General features: G+C 44.6%; 1 protein-coding gene across 7 annotated transcripts in view; it reads right to left on the reverse strand.

Moving 5' to 3' along the window:
- THSD4 (thrombospondin type 1 domain containing 4) overlaps window positions 1–12,779 on the reverse strand; it is a 630,174-nt gene that overhangs the window by 526,514 nt on the left and 90,881 nt on the right. For all 7 annotated transcript variants that reach the window (XM_079915165.1, XM_079915163.1, XM_079915159.1 and 4 more), the window contains one exon: window positions 7,017–7,086. In XM_079915165.1, coding sequence (XP_079771291.1) covers window positions 7,017–7,086 — 70 coding nt within the window. The remainder of the gene's footprint in view (window positions 1–7,016; window positions 7,087–12,779) is intronic.

The raw sequence follows: 12,779 nt of genomic DNA on the forward strand, positions 1-12,779 counted from the left end.
ACTGTTAAGTCCATCTCCTTAACTCAAGGAGGCCAAAAGGTTCTGCCTGTATTCCCATTTCCCCAGCAGTTAGCTGGGGAAATTTTCACATTCAACTGATTGGTTTCTCATCTCTGAGGGATCACTGTCTTTTGTTGCCTGGTGTCCAGTGTTTTGAAAAACACTGCTTTATATATGTTGTTTGGTTTTATGTTCTTTTGGTTGTTTCAGGTCAGAGGATTAGGGGAAATCTGGTCCCTGTTGCTCTATCTTGGCCATTTTGCTCTTATTCTACATGGGAGAGTAAATCCGATCCCTGTTGGTCCATCTTGGCTGGAAACAGACGTCCAATTTTTAATTGTTTTTTAATGTTATCTTATATGGACATATTATAATTTATTTATCCATTCTCTTGCTGATAGACTTTTGGATTATTTCCAATTTTAAGTAATTGTAAATAAACTTCTATGAACGTTTTTAATGTGTATGTTTTGGTGAGGCATGCACTCATCACTCTTGGGTTAATATTAATACTTAGGAGTAGAACAGCCAGGTTGTTAAAAAAAAGCGCCTATGTTTAGCTTTAAGATATGCTGCCAAAGGGGTTTACTGTTTAACCTCCCACCAGCCATGTATGAAAGTTCCTGTTGCTCCACATCTTCATCAGCACTTGGTACTGTCAGTGTTGTTCATTTTAGCCATTCTGGTGGTGTCTCATTTTAACTTGTACTTCCCTAGGGACTAATGCTTTACTTAATTAATGATTTTGATTGAGCATCTTTTCATATGCTTACTGACCGTTAGCATACCCTCTTACGTGAAGTGACTTTGCAAGTCTTTTGCCCATTTTAAAATTGAATTGCTTAACTTTTTCTTAATGATTAGTGGTTTCTTTATACAATCTGAGTATGAATCTTTTGTCAAACATATTATTGTGAATATCTTCACCCTGTCTAGGCTTATCTTTTCACTCTTTATGGTGTATTTCGATAAACAAAAGTCCTCAATTTCAATGAAGTCCCGTTCTTTCATGGTTAGTTCTTTTGGTGTGTTGTTTAAGAAATCCTTGCCTACCTCAAATCATCAGCATATTTTCATATATTTTCTTCTGGAAACATTATTGTTTTCTCCCTTCTTGAATACAGGAGCAATAATATGAGAAATTTTATGTTACCTAAAACTTCTTTTTGTCCTTCTATAGGCCTTCTGTTCAACATCCAGTTGTAGGACATTGTCAAGAGGCAATTTGAGGTCAATAGCTGCACACAGTAATAGTAGGCTCTAAACCCATTACAAGGTCCCCTGCTATTCACAGTGTGGCTTGCGAATCAGTTAGCAAAACAAATATTTGACTTCACCCTTCCTTCATTCTGTAGTGTGTCTGGGTGTTTTCAGTTTGTTTGCTTGTTTTAAAGTTTCTATAAATAACAGATTGAAGAGCACTTCTCTTTGGCTCCTGGCCCTAGGAGTGAGTTTTTATTTCCTTCTTCATTGTTTTTCATTGTTTTCTAAATTCTCTGTAATAAACATGCATACTTTTAATTAAAAAGTAAACTTTAAAAAGAAAACAAGTTAAGCAGCTGTGATTAAATTATATGTATGTTTTTCCATTTGTAGGAATAAAATACGATGTTTCATGATTCTTTCCTAAATAGATTATGTTGACCATACACATTATGACTTATAAAGCAACTTGCTCAGTGAATGTCTGTCAAGCAGACAGAACAGTTTCGTTAACTTAAAAGCTTTTTGCAATCTACATATTTTCCCGTACTAATAACATATGGTTTTTATTAAAGTCTTGGTCAAGATTTTTTTGTTCTTGGTCTTACCTTATCAGCAAATGAAGCCACAGGGAGTTTCTTAAATGAAATCATTTGCCACGTGTCACTAAATAACTACCAAGAACAGAGGCTGAGCAATCCTTTCTGATGCCATCCATGTTGCAGAAGTGAGAGAAAGACTTCTGGATAGAAATACCTCAGACGGGCTACTTACACTCTGCACCCGAGTCCTCTTTTCCTGCACTATTATGGGACAGTTTTTACTGAGATGTATGCAGTCACCCAAGCAGCATTTAGAAATGCATAGTTTACTTGACAGCATTTACAAATTATGTCTTTTCCTCAGAATAACTTACACTGTAGAAATGCTTCCATATGCTAAAGTTGGACACGCTATAATAAATGAGAAAGAAAAAGAGATGTATTTTAGAGGGTAGTTTTCATACGCATACTAAACTACAGTTTGCACAAATCAGTAATGCTGTCCCTTAAGAATTTACCATAAATGGTTTTCTAATTCTTGCTGCTGCTCTCTACTACAGATTGAGAGTGGACCTTGCCACAAAACAGTCAGCAGGAATTCAATTATGATTTATCTAAGTAATGAAAACAATTGGATAGCAATCATAATTCTTAGGTTTTAATGAAAAAATATACTTTTTTTTTCTCTCAAATCCTTTGTGTTCCTTAAGGTCCAGGAGGAGACAATTTCCAACTTCAAAACACATATACAGTAATTACAGTTAACCTCTCTCTACCCGACTTTAGAGCACTGCCTAGCAAATGGCGGGCCATGGGGCCAATCCAGTTTTTTGTAAATAAAGTTTCATTGGAACACAGCCATGTACATTTATTTACATGTTATCTATTGCTGCTTTTGTGCTACAAAAGCAGAGCTGACTAGTTGTGACAGAGACTTTGTAGCCCAGAAAGCCTAAAACAGTCACAACTGGTCATTTATGGAAAAACATTTCCAACCTCTGTTTTAATAAGTATCTCCTTATTTCTTACGTTGCAGAAATAAATGGATGCTACCACTGCCAGTACTGCTTGTGCTCCAGGATTTGGGGGATATAGCCAGGCAGGATGACAGTCACAGCTCCACAGAGCTCCAATAGAATGTCAAGAAGAAATTCACCACCCAAGAAAGCACTGAGTCTTTTCCTCTCTGGGGTGAATGACAATGACAATGATCCTGGCAGCTAAAATGTATATAATTATATTGAAGAACTGTCCTAAAATGCATGTTTTCCAAGTAAAGGAATCTATACATTATTTTGAAAAAATAATTTATTTAATTTAACTTTCTACTGCAAAGTTTTTAATATTTGGACAAGGAGGAACCATACACCAAGATGTGAAACTTTTTGCTCAATTTTTAGATTCAACATTCTAAAGTCATTCATAAATCATTTTTAAAAATTTCTCAGAACAAATACTTTCTTTAAGAAATATGGAGGCTTACCAAGCACATTATGGTGCAGCTTGGTAAAAAGAATAAACATCATTAAAAAAAAGAAAAAGAAAGAAATATGGAGGCAATAACTTTTTGTGAACCTTTTGTTCAGGCTACATTTATATCATTCAGGCTAACTTGAAAAATTAAGAGAAACAGCAAAGTAAATTGACCATTTATGAAACATTTTCAGGTATGATGGTCTATTTGAATAACAGCAAAAACTAAAAAGAACACTGGTAGATTGATTCAACTATTAGGATTAACAACCCTGATTAACCCTGAACACTAATAAATAATACAACATAATAATGAAAATAGACAGCTGTCTTAGTCTGATCCAGCTGCTATAACAAAAATACTACAGACTGTGTGGTTTATGGAAAACTTAAATTTATTTTTCGCAATTTTGGAGTCTGGGATGTCCAAGATTAAGGGGCCTGTGGATTTGGTGTCTGAGGAGAACCTGTTTCCTGGTTCATTGACAGCAATGTTCTCCCTGTGTCCTCACATAGCAGAGGAGGTTAGAGATCCCTCTGGGACCTTTTTTATAAGGGCATTTATCCCCTCCTGACCTAATCACCTCCCAAAGGCTCCACCTCCAAATATCATCACACTGGGGATTAAGTTTCAACAAATGAATTTGCGGGGACACATTTGGTCTATAGCATTCCATCCCTGGGCCCCCATAATTCACACCCTTCTTGCAAGCAAAATACATTCATTCCATCCCCATAACCCAGAAAGTCTTAACGGGTTCCAGCATCATTATTAAACTCTAGGCCCAGAGTCTCATCTAAATGTCACCTAAATCAGATATAGGTGAGACTCAAGGTATGATTCTTCCTGAAGCAGATTGCTCTCCAGCTGTGAATATGTGACATCAAACATGTTATGTGCTTCCAAAATACAATGGTAAGACAGGCACAGGAGAGACACTCCCATTCCAAACGGGAGAACGAGGAAAGAAGAAAGTCCAAATCCCACCCGGGGAAATTCCATAAAGGCTTAAGAATAATCCTCTTTGGCTCGATGCTCTGCCTTCCAGGCCCACTGGGCCCATGGTCCTACCTGCACGGGTTGGGGCCCCAAAGTTCCAGGCTGCCCTGCCCCCACTGTGGTTCTCCAAGGTTGGGGTCCTGGGACCTGGGCTCAAGCCTTGTCCTTTGAAATCTGGGTGGAGGCAGTCATGCCCCCAAGGCTCTGCTGGGCACAGCCCACACCCTTCCCCGGGCCACTGGAGCAGCTCCTGGCGCAGCTGAGGAGCTCAGAGTGAGTGTGGGGAGTGGAAACCACCAAGCAAGGTGATGCAGAGATGAGCCAGATCTGGAAGGCACTGCAGCCCCCTTTGCATTCTTCCACTGTCCTGGACAATAAATAGCTCCTGGCGTCTGTCAAGATAACTGACTAATTGCCTTATCAAACAGTCTCTCAACCACACCCGTAGTATCCTTCCCTGGACAGGCTTTCTCAATCTTTTCAATACGGATCTGCTGAAGATTTTCCAAAATCTTTAAGTTCTGTGTTCTGCTTCCTTTCCAGTTAACAGTTCCATCTTTAAGTCATTTTTCTCTTCTCACTTTTTACTATGAGCAGTCAAGAGAAACCAGGTCACTCCTTCAACACTTTGCTTAGATTTCTTTGGCTAAATATCTAATTTCATCACTTGCAAGTTCTACCTGCCACAAAACACCAGAACAGGAACAAGCCAAGTTCTCTGCCACTTTATAACAAGCACAGCCTTTCCTCCAGTTTCCAATAACGTGTTCCTCATTTCCATCTGAGACCCCATCAGAATGGCCTTTAACCTCTATATTTCTACCAATATTTTATTCGGGATTGCTTAGGTATTCTCTGGGAAGATTGAGCTCCCCTCTTTCCTTTCTCAGCTCTCACCCGAATCGCCTTTAAAAGTCCATTCATGGCAACATAGGCTTTTTCTAACATGCACTTCAAAACTCCTCCAGCCTCTACCCATTACCCAATTCCAATGCCCCTTCCACGTTTTAGGTATTTGTTATAGCAGCACCACCACGTCTCAGTGCCGATTTTTGTCTTAGTCCGTTTGAGCTGCTAAAACAGAATATCATAGACTGAGTGGCTTATACAGAACAGAAATTGATTTCTCACAGTTCTGAAGTCTAGATGTCCGAGGTCAGAGTGCCAGCACAGTGCCGACCTCCGGGGTGCAGACTTCTCCTTGCATCCTCGCATGGTGGGGCAGCAAGCTCTCCCATAACGCTAACAAGGGCACTAATCCCATTCATGAGGACCCCACTCCATCACCTAATCACCTCCCAAAGGTCCCACCTCCGAATACCATCATATAGGGGTTTAGGTTTCAACACACCAACCTGGGGGGCAGGGAGGACACAAACATTCAATCTATCATAGTTGTCCTCTCTGACTCTTGAAATCATGAATGGGGATGATGCAGTACAGTAAAAGGGGTGTAAATTGCCAAGTGACTCCAACAAAATGATGCTTAGATCTTGGCCAGGTTTTCCATTCATTCAGTCAGTCTTTCAGCAAGTATTTTATTGAGCACCTACAACAGGCCAGGCTGTATTCCAGGAGGTGGAAATTGGGGAGTGAACAAGACAGGTAAGATTCCACCTTCATGGAGCTGACACCCTAATGGGGGACACGACACAATACAGGTTCACGTCTGGCCCAGAAAGACAAAGTCAGAACATAATCCACAGACCTAAGATAAATCAGACTAATCAGACAAGAACATCAAGAACTTCTCCCAAGAAGGTGCATATCTAGGCAAACCTGTACACCTACTCTTTTCTTGCCCCCCTTCTCTCCTGGACTTCTCCTATGAAAAGCCCCTCTAGGAAAGGTTCCAACCAACTCAGTCACAGTTAGATACAAATGACTGACCTATCAGTCCTCTCAGAAGTATCTGCATTTCATTACCTGTAGACATAAGGAGTCCCTAGGTAGGAGAAAGGGATTTTAGGGACCCTCCCAAAGTCATATCATGCATCTGTTTCTCAGGAAATATTAATCACACAAGTGCTCTGTTGCAGGACGGCATTGGGCTTGTTTAGGCAGCAGTGAATAATTCCTTTACTATGAAACACACAGAGCCTGAAGGGAAGCATGCCTGCTACTGTCCATTTGTCCCTCCAGATGCTCTGTCCACCCTTCTCCACCCAGCCCTGTTGCCCAGGAGGCTGGCCTTTGGGCACTGCATTAAGGGAGTTTTCTGTCTTCTGTCCTTTGGTTGGATTCAGGTTTAGGGAGTCACCAGCAGGAGATGGAGGGGAGGAGGTAAAAGAGGGCCGGGTCCTTATTTCCCTGCTCCCCGCCCCCTGCCTGGCCGCTGGCTGCTGTGTCCTTCTAACCGAAGATCATGGATGGCTCCCTCCGAGGGGCGCTCTTACATGGCTACAGCCTCAGCTTTAGCTGCAGCTCTGTCTCTAACCATCCACACACATCCCCCTGAGGTGCCCCTAGCGGGGGTAAAGGCTCCGCCGAAGCTCCTCCACCCCTAGGGGAGGTAGAGTCTGCTCGCTCATCTCTCCTTAACCGCCCCACTCTAATGGACACGGGCTACAAAGCCAGCACTGCTTTCGGATCAGAGACTGACTTTGGGCACCAGCTTCATTTTGAAGATCAAGAACTTCGGAAGGATAGGAAGACTGGTGAACATCCTACGAATGGTGCTTCCTCTGAGAATCAGCGGTGACTCAACTCCAAATAGAACAAAGCTCAAGGCGGTGATGACTGGTCCAACCCCAGGCCCTCGGGCAGAGAAGGAAAGCCTCTGAACGGCCGTGGCTTACCTTTCTGTGTTCAGTGGAGGGCTGTGGGCAGACGAGCTGGAATCCAAGCAGCAGGAGGGAACCCAGGACACTGAGAAAGAAAACAGCAACAGGCAGGGCTGTGAGTGTGTTCCAGGCAGCAGTGTCCAGCAGAAGGCGCATCTCCATCTCGTCACTGGAAGGGAGAGCACAGTGCAACCCAGGCCCTGGATGTGACCCAGTGAAGATGCAAAGGGCCCCGCAGGAGAGGAGACAGCTGCGGGCGGGGCTGTGGCACGAGGCAGACCTGGGATCAAACCCCACTTTACCGCTTACCGGCAAGGTTTCCAAGTCAGGACATTTAACCTCTTTGAGCCTCAGTCTCCTCCCTTGTAAGATGGGGATACCACAGAAGCTGGCTGGAGGTCTGGGGAGGCCTGTATCAGATAACACACCGTGCCCCGGCACAGAGTAAGTGCTCGTGCATGCTTGGTCCTCGTGGAGATGGTAAGGTCAGGCCAGAAGGGGGGGCAGCTTCTCCCAGGTAAGTTCCTCTCCCTCATTCCAGGCTTTCCTCGGAACCATTCCTCTGCCCGTCCTTGGGCTTTTAGTGTCAGATATGTTCTCCATGGGTGGGATTAGCTGTGTTAAGCCCCACTGTCACCAGCCCTGATTAAGGCTTGTCATCAAATAAAGAGAAGGTGCAGAAATAGGAACCAGCTGGCCCCGAGACAGCAGGGTATGCTGGGAGAGCGTGAAGCTTTGGATTCAAACACATCGAGGCCAGAATCCCAACTCCGCCATTCCCATCTGTCTCAACCACTGCGCCAGCAGGGAAGCCCTTGAATCCTTCTTTTAAGGGTTTAACCCTGAGGGCAGTTAGGTAACCCAGTGCTTCTCAACCTTTTTGAGGCCTCTAACATAACTGAGAGATGTGAAACATGCCCTTGTCCAAAGGAAAACTCACTGTGTAGAGGCGGGCATGAGGAATACCTGTCTGAATCTGGGGGGTAAGGCCTGTGGAGCTAGAAAAGCTCCCACCATCTCTGAGAACCCTAAATTCCACCCTAACCCTCACTGTGCCTGAAAATGAGACCGGTCCTAGCAGAACACACAGAATGGATGTGGCCGGACTGGTTAAAGACCGTGTGGTGGGACAAGAAGCAGGGGGAAGAGATATGTACCAAGGTGTTCCATGCATCCTTTTTGTTGCCGTCCTAGAGTTGCACTGAAGTCCCAGAGCTAAGAACCAACGGGATGACATACACACACGTTCCAAAGAGAAGGGCTGCACCGTGTACTCAGGACCAGAAACAGAGGTGCCTCCCTCTGCCCCCACCCATCCTATCCCGCAGCCCCTCACCCTAAACCTTCAGGCTGAGCAAGGAGCGGGGTGTGGGCTGGTGAATGGGAGAAGTTTGCTAGGGATGCAGGAATGCTGAGCACAGCCCCTCCACTCCCCTTAGGGGAGGAAAAGTTGGAACTCTTCCCAGCCAAACAAGGAGGGCTACCATTCGAGAGCTTGATCTGGACCCCCTGGGTTTGGGGTATAAGGAGCGGTGCTTGATTTTCCCCTGAAACGTATTTAAAGGCCAAAACCTGGCTGGAGTGTCTAGGAGGGCGGAGCAGTGCGAGAGGGCTGGGGTGGGAGCAGCCTACATACCTGGAGCTTAAAGGGGCAAGGAAAGCTGGGGTTCTCCCATGGAAAGCAGGACTCAGGTCCTCTGGCAAGGACCTCATCAATGCAGATCGCTCACCAAAAGACAGGTGATGTGTGGTGCGTACCCATGGGGCCCGGGAGCTGGGGGAGGCGGGATAAAGAGGCAGCCAGTTCTCGCACAGCCTGAACCAGGGCATGAGCAACAGGAGATCCCAGTGAGGGGGAGGTTCTCCAAAGGACCAACCAAAGGGCCCTGAGAGGAGAATCCACAACATAACACCGGCCAAGCCAGGACAGCAACACCAGATGACAGCAGGCACCGATGCTATTGAGATCCTCTTTGCCCAGCTATCTGTCCCCTCCCCTGCTCTGTCCTGGAGGAACTAATGAGGACCAGAGGGAGCGGGGCACAGAGGGGAACTAGGAGTGTGAAGAAACAGCCAAGCCCTCTCTTCCCACTACAGGGGTCTGAGGCCAGACCAGGCCCAGGATGGGGGGAAGAAAGAAGCTTTAAATTGGATGAGAGACTGAAGATTTTATATCTGACTAGACTTTCTTTTAATGTAGCATATCTGTACATGAAATCCTTCCAAGTAAGGAATCTATTCAGAAAAATATAAAATTAGTGGTGAAAAGAATCAAAGAATGATTTAAAACTTGCTGAGGCTCTAGGCCAGTGCTGTCCAAGAGAACTTTCTACAACAATGGAAATGTTCTCTCCCTGTACTGTCCAAAGCACAGGCACACGGATCTGTGCTGCTCGGCACACAGGGGGCTAAGGGTGCACGCCTGGATGGTGAAGTTACTGATGCCTTAGATTCACCCAAAAGGTACTCAAGGAAAACAAAAACTAAAGCTACTGAAGGAAAACTAAAACTTCTAGAAGGATGGGCACTCAACCATTAAAGCTACCCCCTCCCTCACATACACACATCTTTTGGGGCCTTTTGATACTTGAAAGAGAGACTGCTCATTAAGCCTGCAATGGACCAGAAAACTGCCTAAGCTGTCTTCCAGGCACGGGGCAGGGGTATCAAAAGGAGTGGGTGTGAACACAGTGATGGGAAAAGAACAGTTATTTTTCTAGTTGTATCCTTACTGGATACAACCTTATGCTCCTTGGTTACATGACCTTGGGCAAAGCACCTCTACATCTCAGTTTCTTCATCTGTAACATGGGAATAATAGAACCCGCCCTGCCTACCTCAAATGAGTTCATGCGCAGGAAAGCACCTTATGAAGCCGTGCCTACAAATCTGAATCATTTGTAACACATTCTGGCACTGTTTACTCATTTAAAAAGAAAACCAGATTGGTGTGGTTTTGTTAAGAAAACAAACAGCAGCTCCAGAAATGCGTTACATCTCAGCCCCTCAAAGTTCTTGGCACACACCTAAGCCACATATGTGTAATGCAATCAGGAGCCGTTTTGCATAACCACTCATCCCAGGCTGCACTTCCATAACAGTCGGGGGACTTGGAGTGGGAGAGGGAGTGAAAGATGGGAGAAGGGAAAATTCTACGTTTCCTGTTGTCTTGGAGGGACTGCATTCCAGGGTTGCCTGGTCAACTCTACTCCCAGATATGGTTACAGCTCCTTCCCTCCCCACATTCAGGTGTCCGCCCAAAGGTGTCTCTTCTCCATAAGGCTTCCCTGACCCTACATAAAACAGGACTTCCTCTCCCAGCCCAGCCTACTTCTCTTTCTCCATAGCACTTTCCATTTCACATAGGATGTCTTTATTCACTTAAATTTCTTCCTCTGCCCACTAGGATATAAGGTCCATGAGATCAGGGAGTCTGTTTTGTTACTCCTTTATCTCCCAGCACCTCAGAAAGTATCTGCTACATAGGAAGAGCATTGATTTAATGAACGAGGCTTCATCCTCTTATGACCTGTGAAATTTCAAGATAAGTGGAAAGAGAGTGGATTAATGGATTTCAAAATGTCCAAAGTAACTTTGGGAGCTTTGCAAAGCTCTTTTATGAGGGATTTATAAGAATCAGTGTGCTTTTGAGTCTCTACGTGACTTTCCAAAAATTCATCCCCATAGGATTTACACAAGGTCTGGCAGCAGAATGTTTGTTGGTGCTTTTGTTGCAAAAATGCTACGCAAGTTATGTTCAGATGTTCAGATGCTTCTTCTCTTCATCAAGCTGGGCCCCAGTGAGGCTAAAATGCATAGGGATACCCAATAAAATTCTTGCTGGAATAGTTAGTAAAAAAAAGTTAGTTAGTAAATGGGCTCTGCTCTGAATGGAATAGAATAAATTCCCCCAGAGGGGAAATTATTCTTTGGGCTGCAATCACACCAGCCAGAGCAATATATAACCCCAGGGGCCAGATGAAACTCAGCCAAGGGCTGTAAGGTTCCCACCCCTACTCTGTAGACTCCGTTTTAGGACACCTCAGCCTGCTCGCACGTACCTGTCTAATTGCTAGTCCATAGCTGTGCCCACAGCTCTTTAAAACACTGACAATCTGGCCCAAACTCTTGCTCCTCCTGACCCAATTCGAAATTAATGTTTGGGGAATGGGAGAGCATGTGCGTGTCTGTGTGTGTGCGACTCGTGTGTTATTCCACTTTGATAGTTTGCTTTGGCAAACTGCTCCCAGCTTGCAACGTTTTGACAGATTGAAGGCTACCAGGGCCTTTGGCAAACAAATCACTCTCTCCCCTCCAAGCGGTGGCGGAAGCCACATTTCTAGCGAGACTTTCCGATTCACCTTGCAGGAGAAGCAGCCCAACGTTTCACACCAATCAGAACAACAACAACAACAAAAGTTATGCCGTTTACCCAGCCCTGTTCTAGATTTGAAACACTCTAACATTTCATTTCCTGTAGAAAATAATGCCCGCTGAAATTTGGTACAAGATTGACATCACGGAACTGGGACTCTGCCCTTGTGTATTCGCCTGGGCCAACCCCTTCCCACCCCCCTCCCCCAATCATCCTTGACTCCAGTGAGGGTGGATCATGTCACAGCCTCTGTGTACCTCGGATTATCTCAATGAATTCAATGCCACTTGAGCATATTAAGTCACAAAACAAGCAAAAGAGCAAAAAAAATAAAAATAAAAACCTTACTTTTTTCCTTTTCAGTTAATACAACCCAAGAGATATTTTGGGAGCAACCTGATCACGAATAAAATTATACTGACCTTCACAAAAGAGAGCCAAAATCTTAGCATCGAAGTGAAAAATCTCCACCTGCACTCTGCGGATCAAACATTTTTGCTAAGCGTGCATTTTACTGTGTTCAGCTCAACCCTCTGCCTTCCTCTGACAGCAGTTAAAGGGTAAAGGCAGCAAGAGAAGGAGATGGGTTACAAATGACATTAGCCAGAAGACTACGTGGTTACCACTGATCTCAACGCTTACAAGTATTATTTCATTTAATTGTCAAAACCATCCTATCAGACACTTTGATTATACCCATTTTTCAGGTGAGGAATTTGAGGCTCAGAAAGGCTAAGAGTCATTTATTGAAGGGCACACACACCTAATGAGTGGCAAAGCCTGATTTCAATGCCAAAAGTCAGATTCTTGGCCTGGACCCTTAACCACTGTGCTCTGGGGCCGCCTAGGACACAACACACCTTGAAACCAAGCATTTGCCATTTTATTACATCACTTTTCTTCCTGTATAAGGCTGTGGCTTCACACGTATAGTCTGTATAAGGCTGTGGCTTCACACGTCTGTTTTACTTTCTGTCTGTTTTACTTTCTGTCGTTGCTTGCAAAAAAATAATCAGAAAATAAGTGGATACAGTAAAACTTCATGCATCCACTCTCACTAGACAACAGTCTAAATTTTAAAATAATTGAAGCTTACCATTGAAATCCCAAACTTAAAAAAAAATTATAGGGCTTCCCTGGTGGCGCAGTGGTTGAGAGTCCGCCTGCCAATGCAGGGGACGCGGGTTCGTGCCCCGGTCCGGGAAGATCCCACATGCCGCGGAACGGCTGGGCCCGTGAGCCATGGCCGCTGAGCCTGCGCGTCCGGAGCCTGTACTCCGCAACGGGAGAGGCCACAACAGTGAGAGGCCCGCGTACAGTAAAAAAAAAAAAAATTACATTCTGTTTCTTTGCCCTGCTTTCTCATACAGAGTATGCCGCGCTTAAGCAACCTTGTTTGGATG

The sequence above is a fragment of the Stenella coeruleoalba genome, assembly GCF_951394435.1.
Source record: "Stenella coeruleoalba genome assembly, chromosome: 2".
Taxonomy (NCBI): Eukaryota; Metazoa; Chordata; class Mammalia; order Artiodactyla; family Delphinidae; genus Stenella; species Stenella coeruleoalba.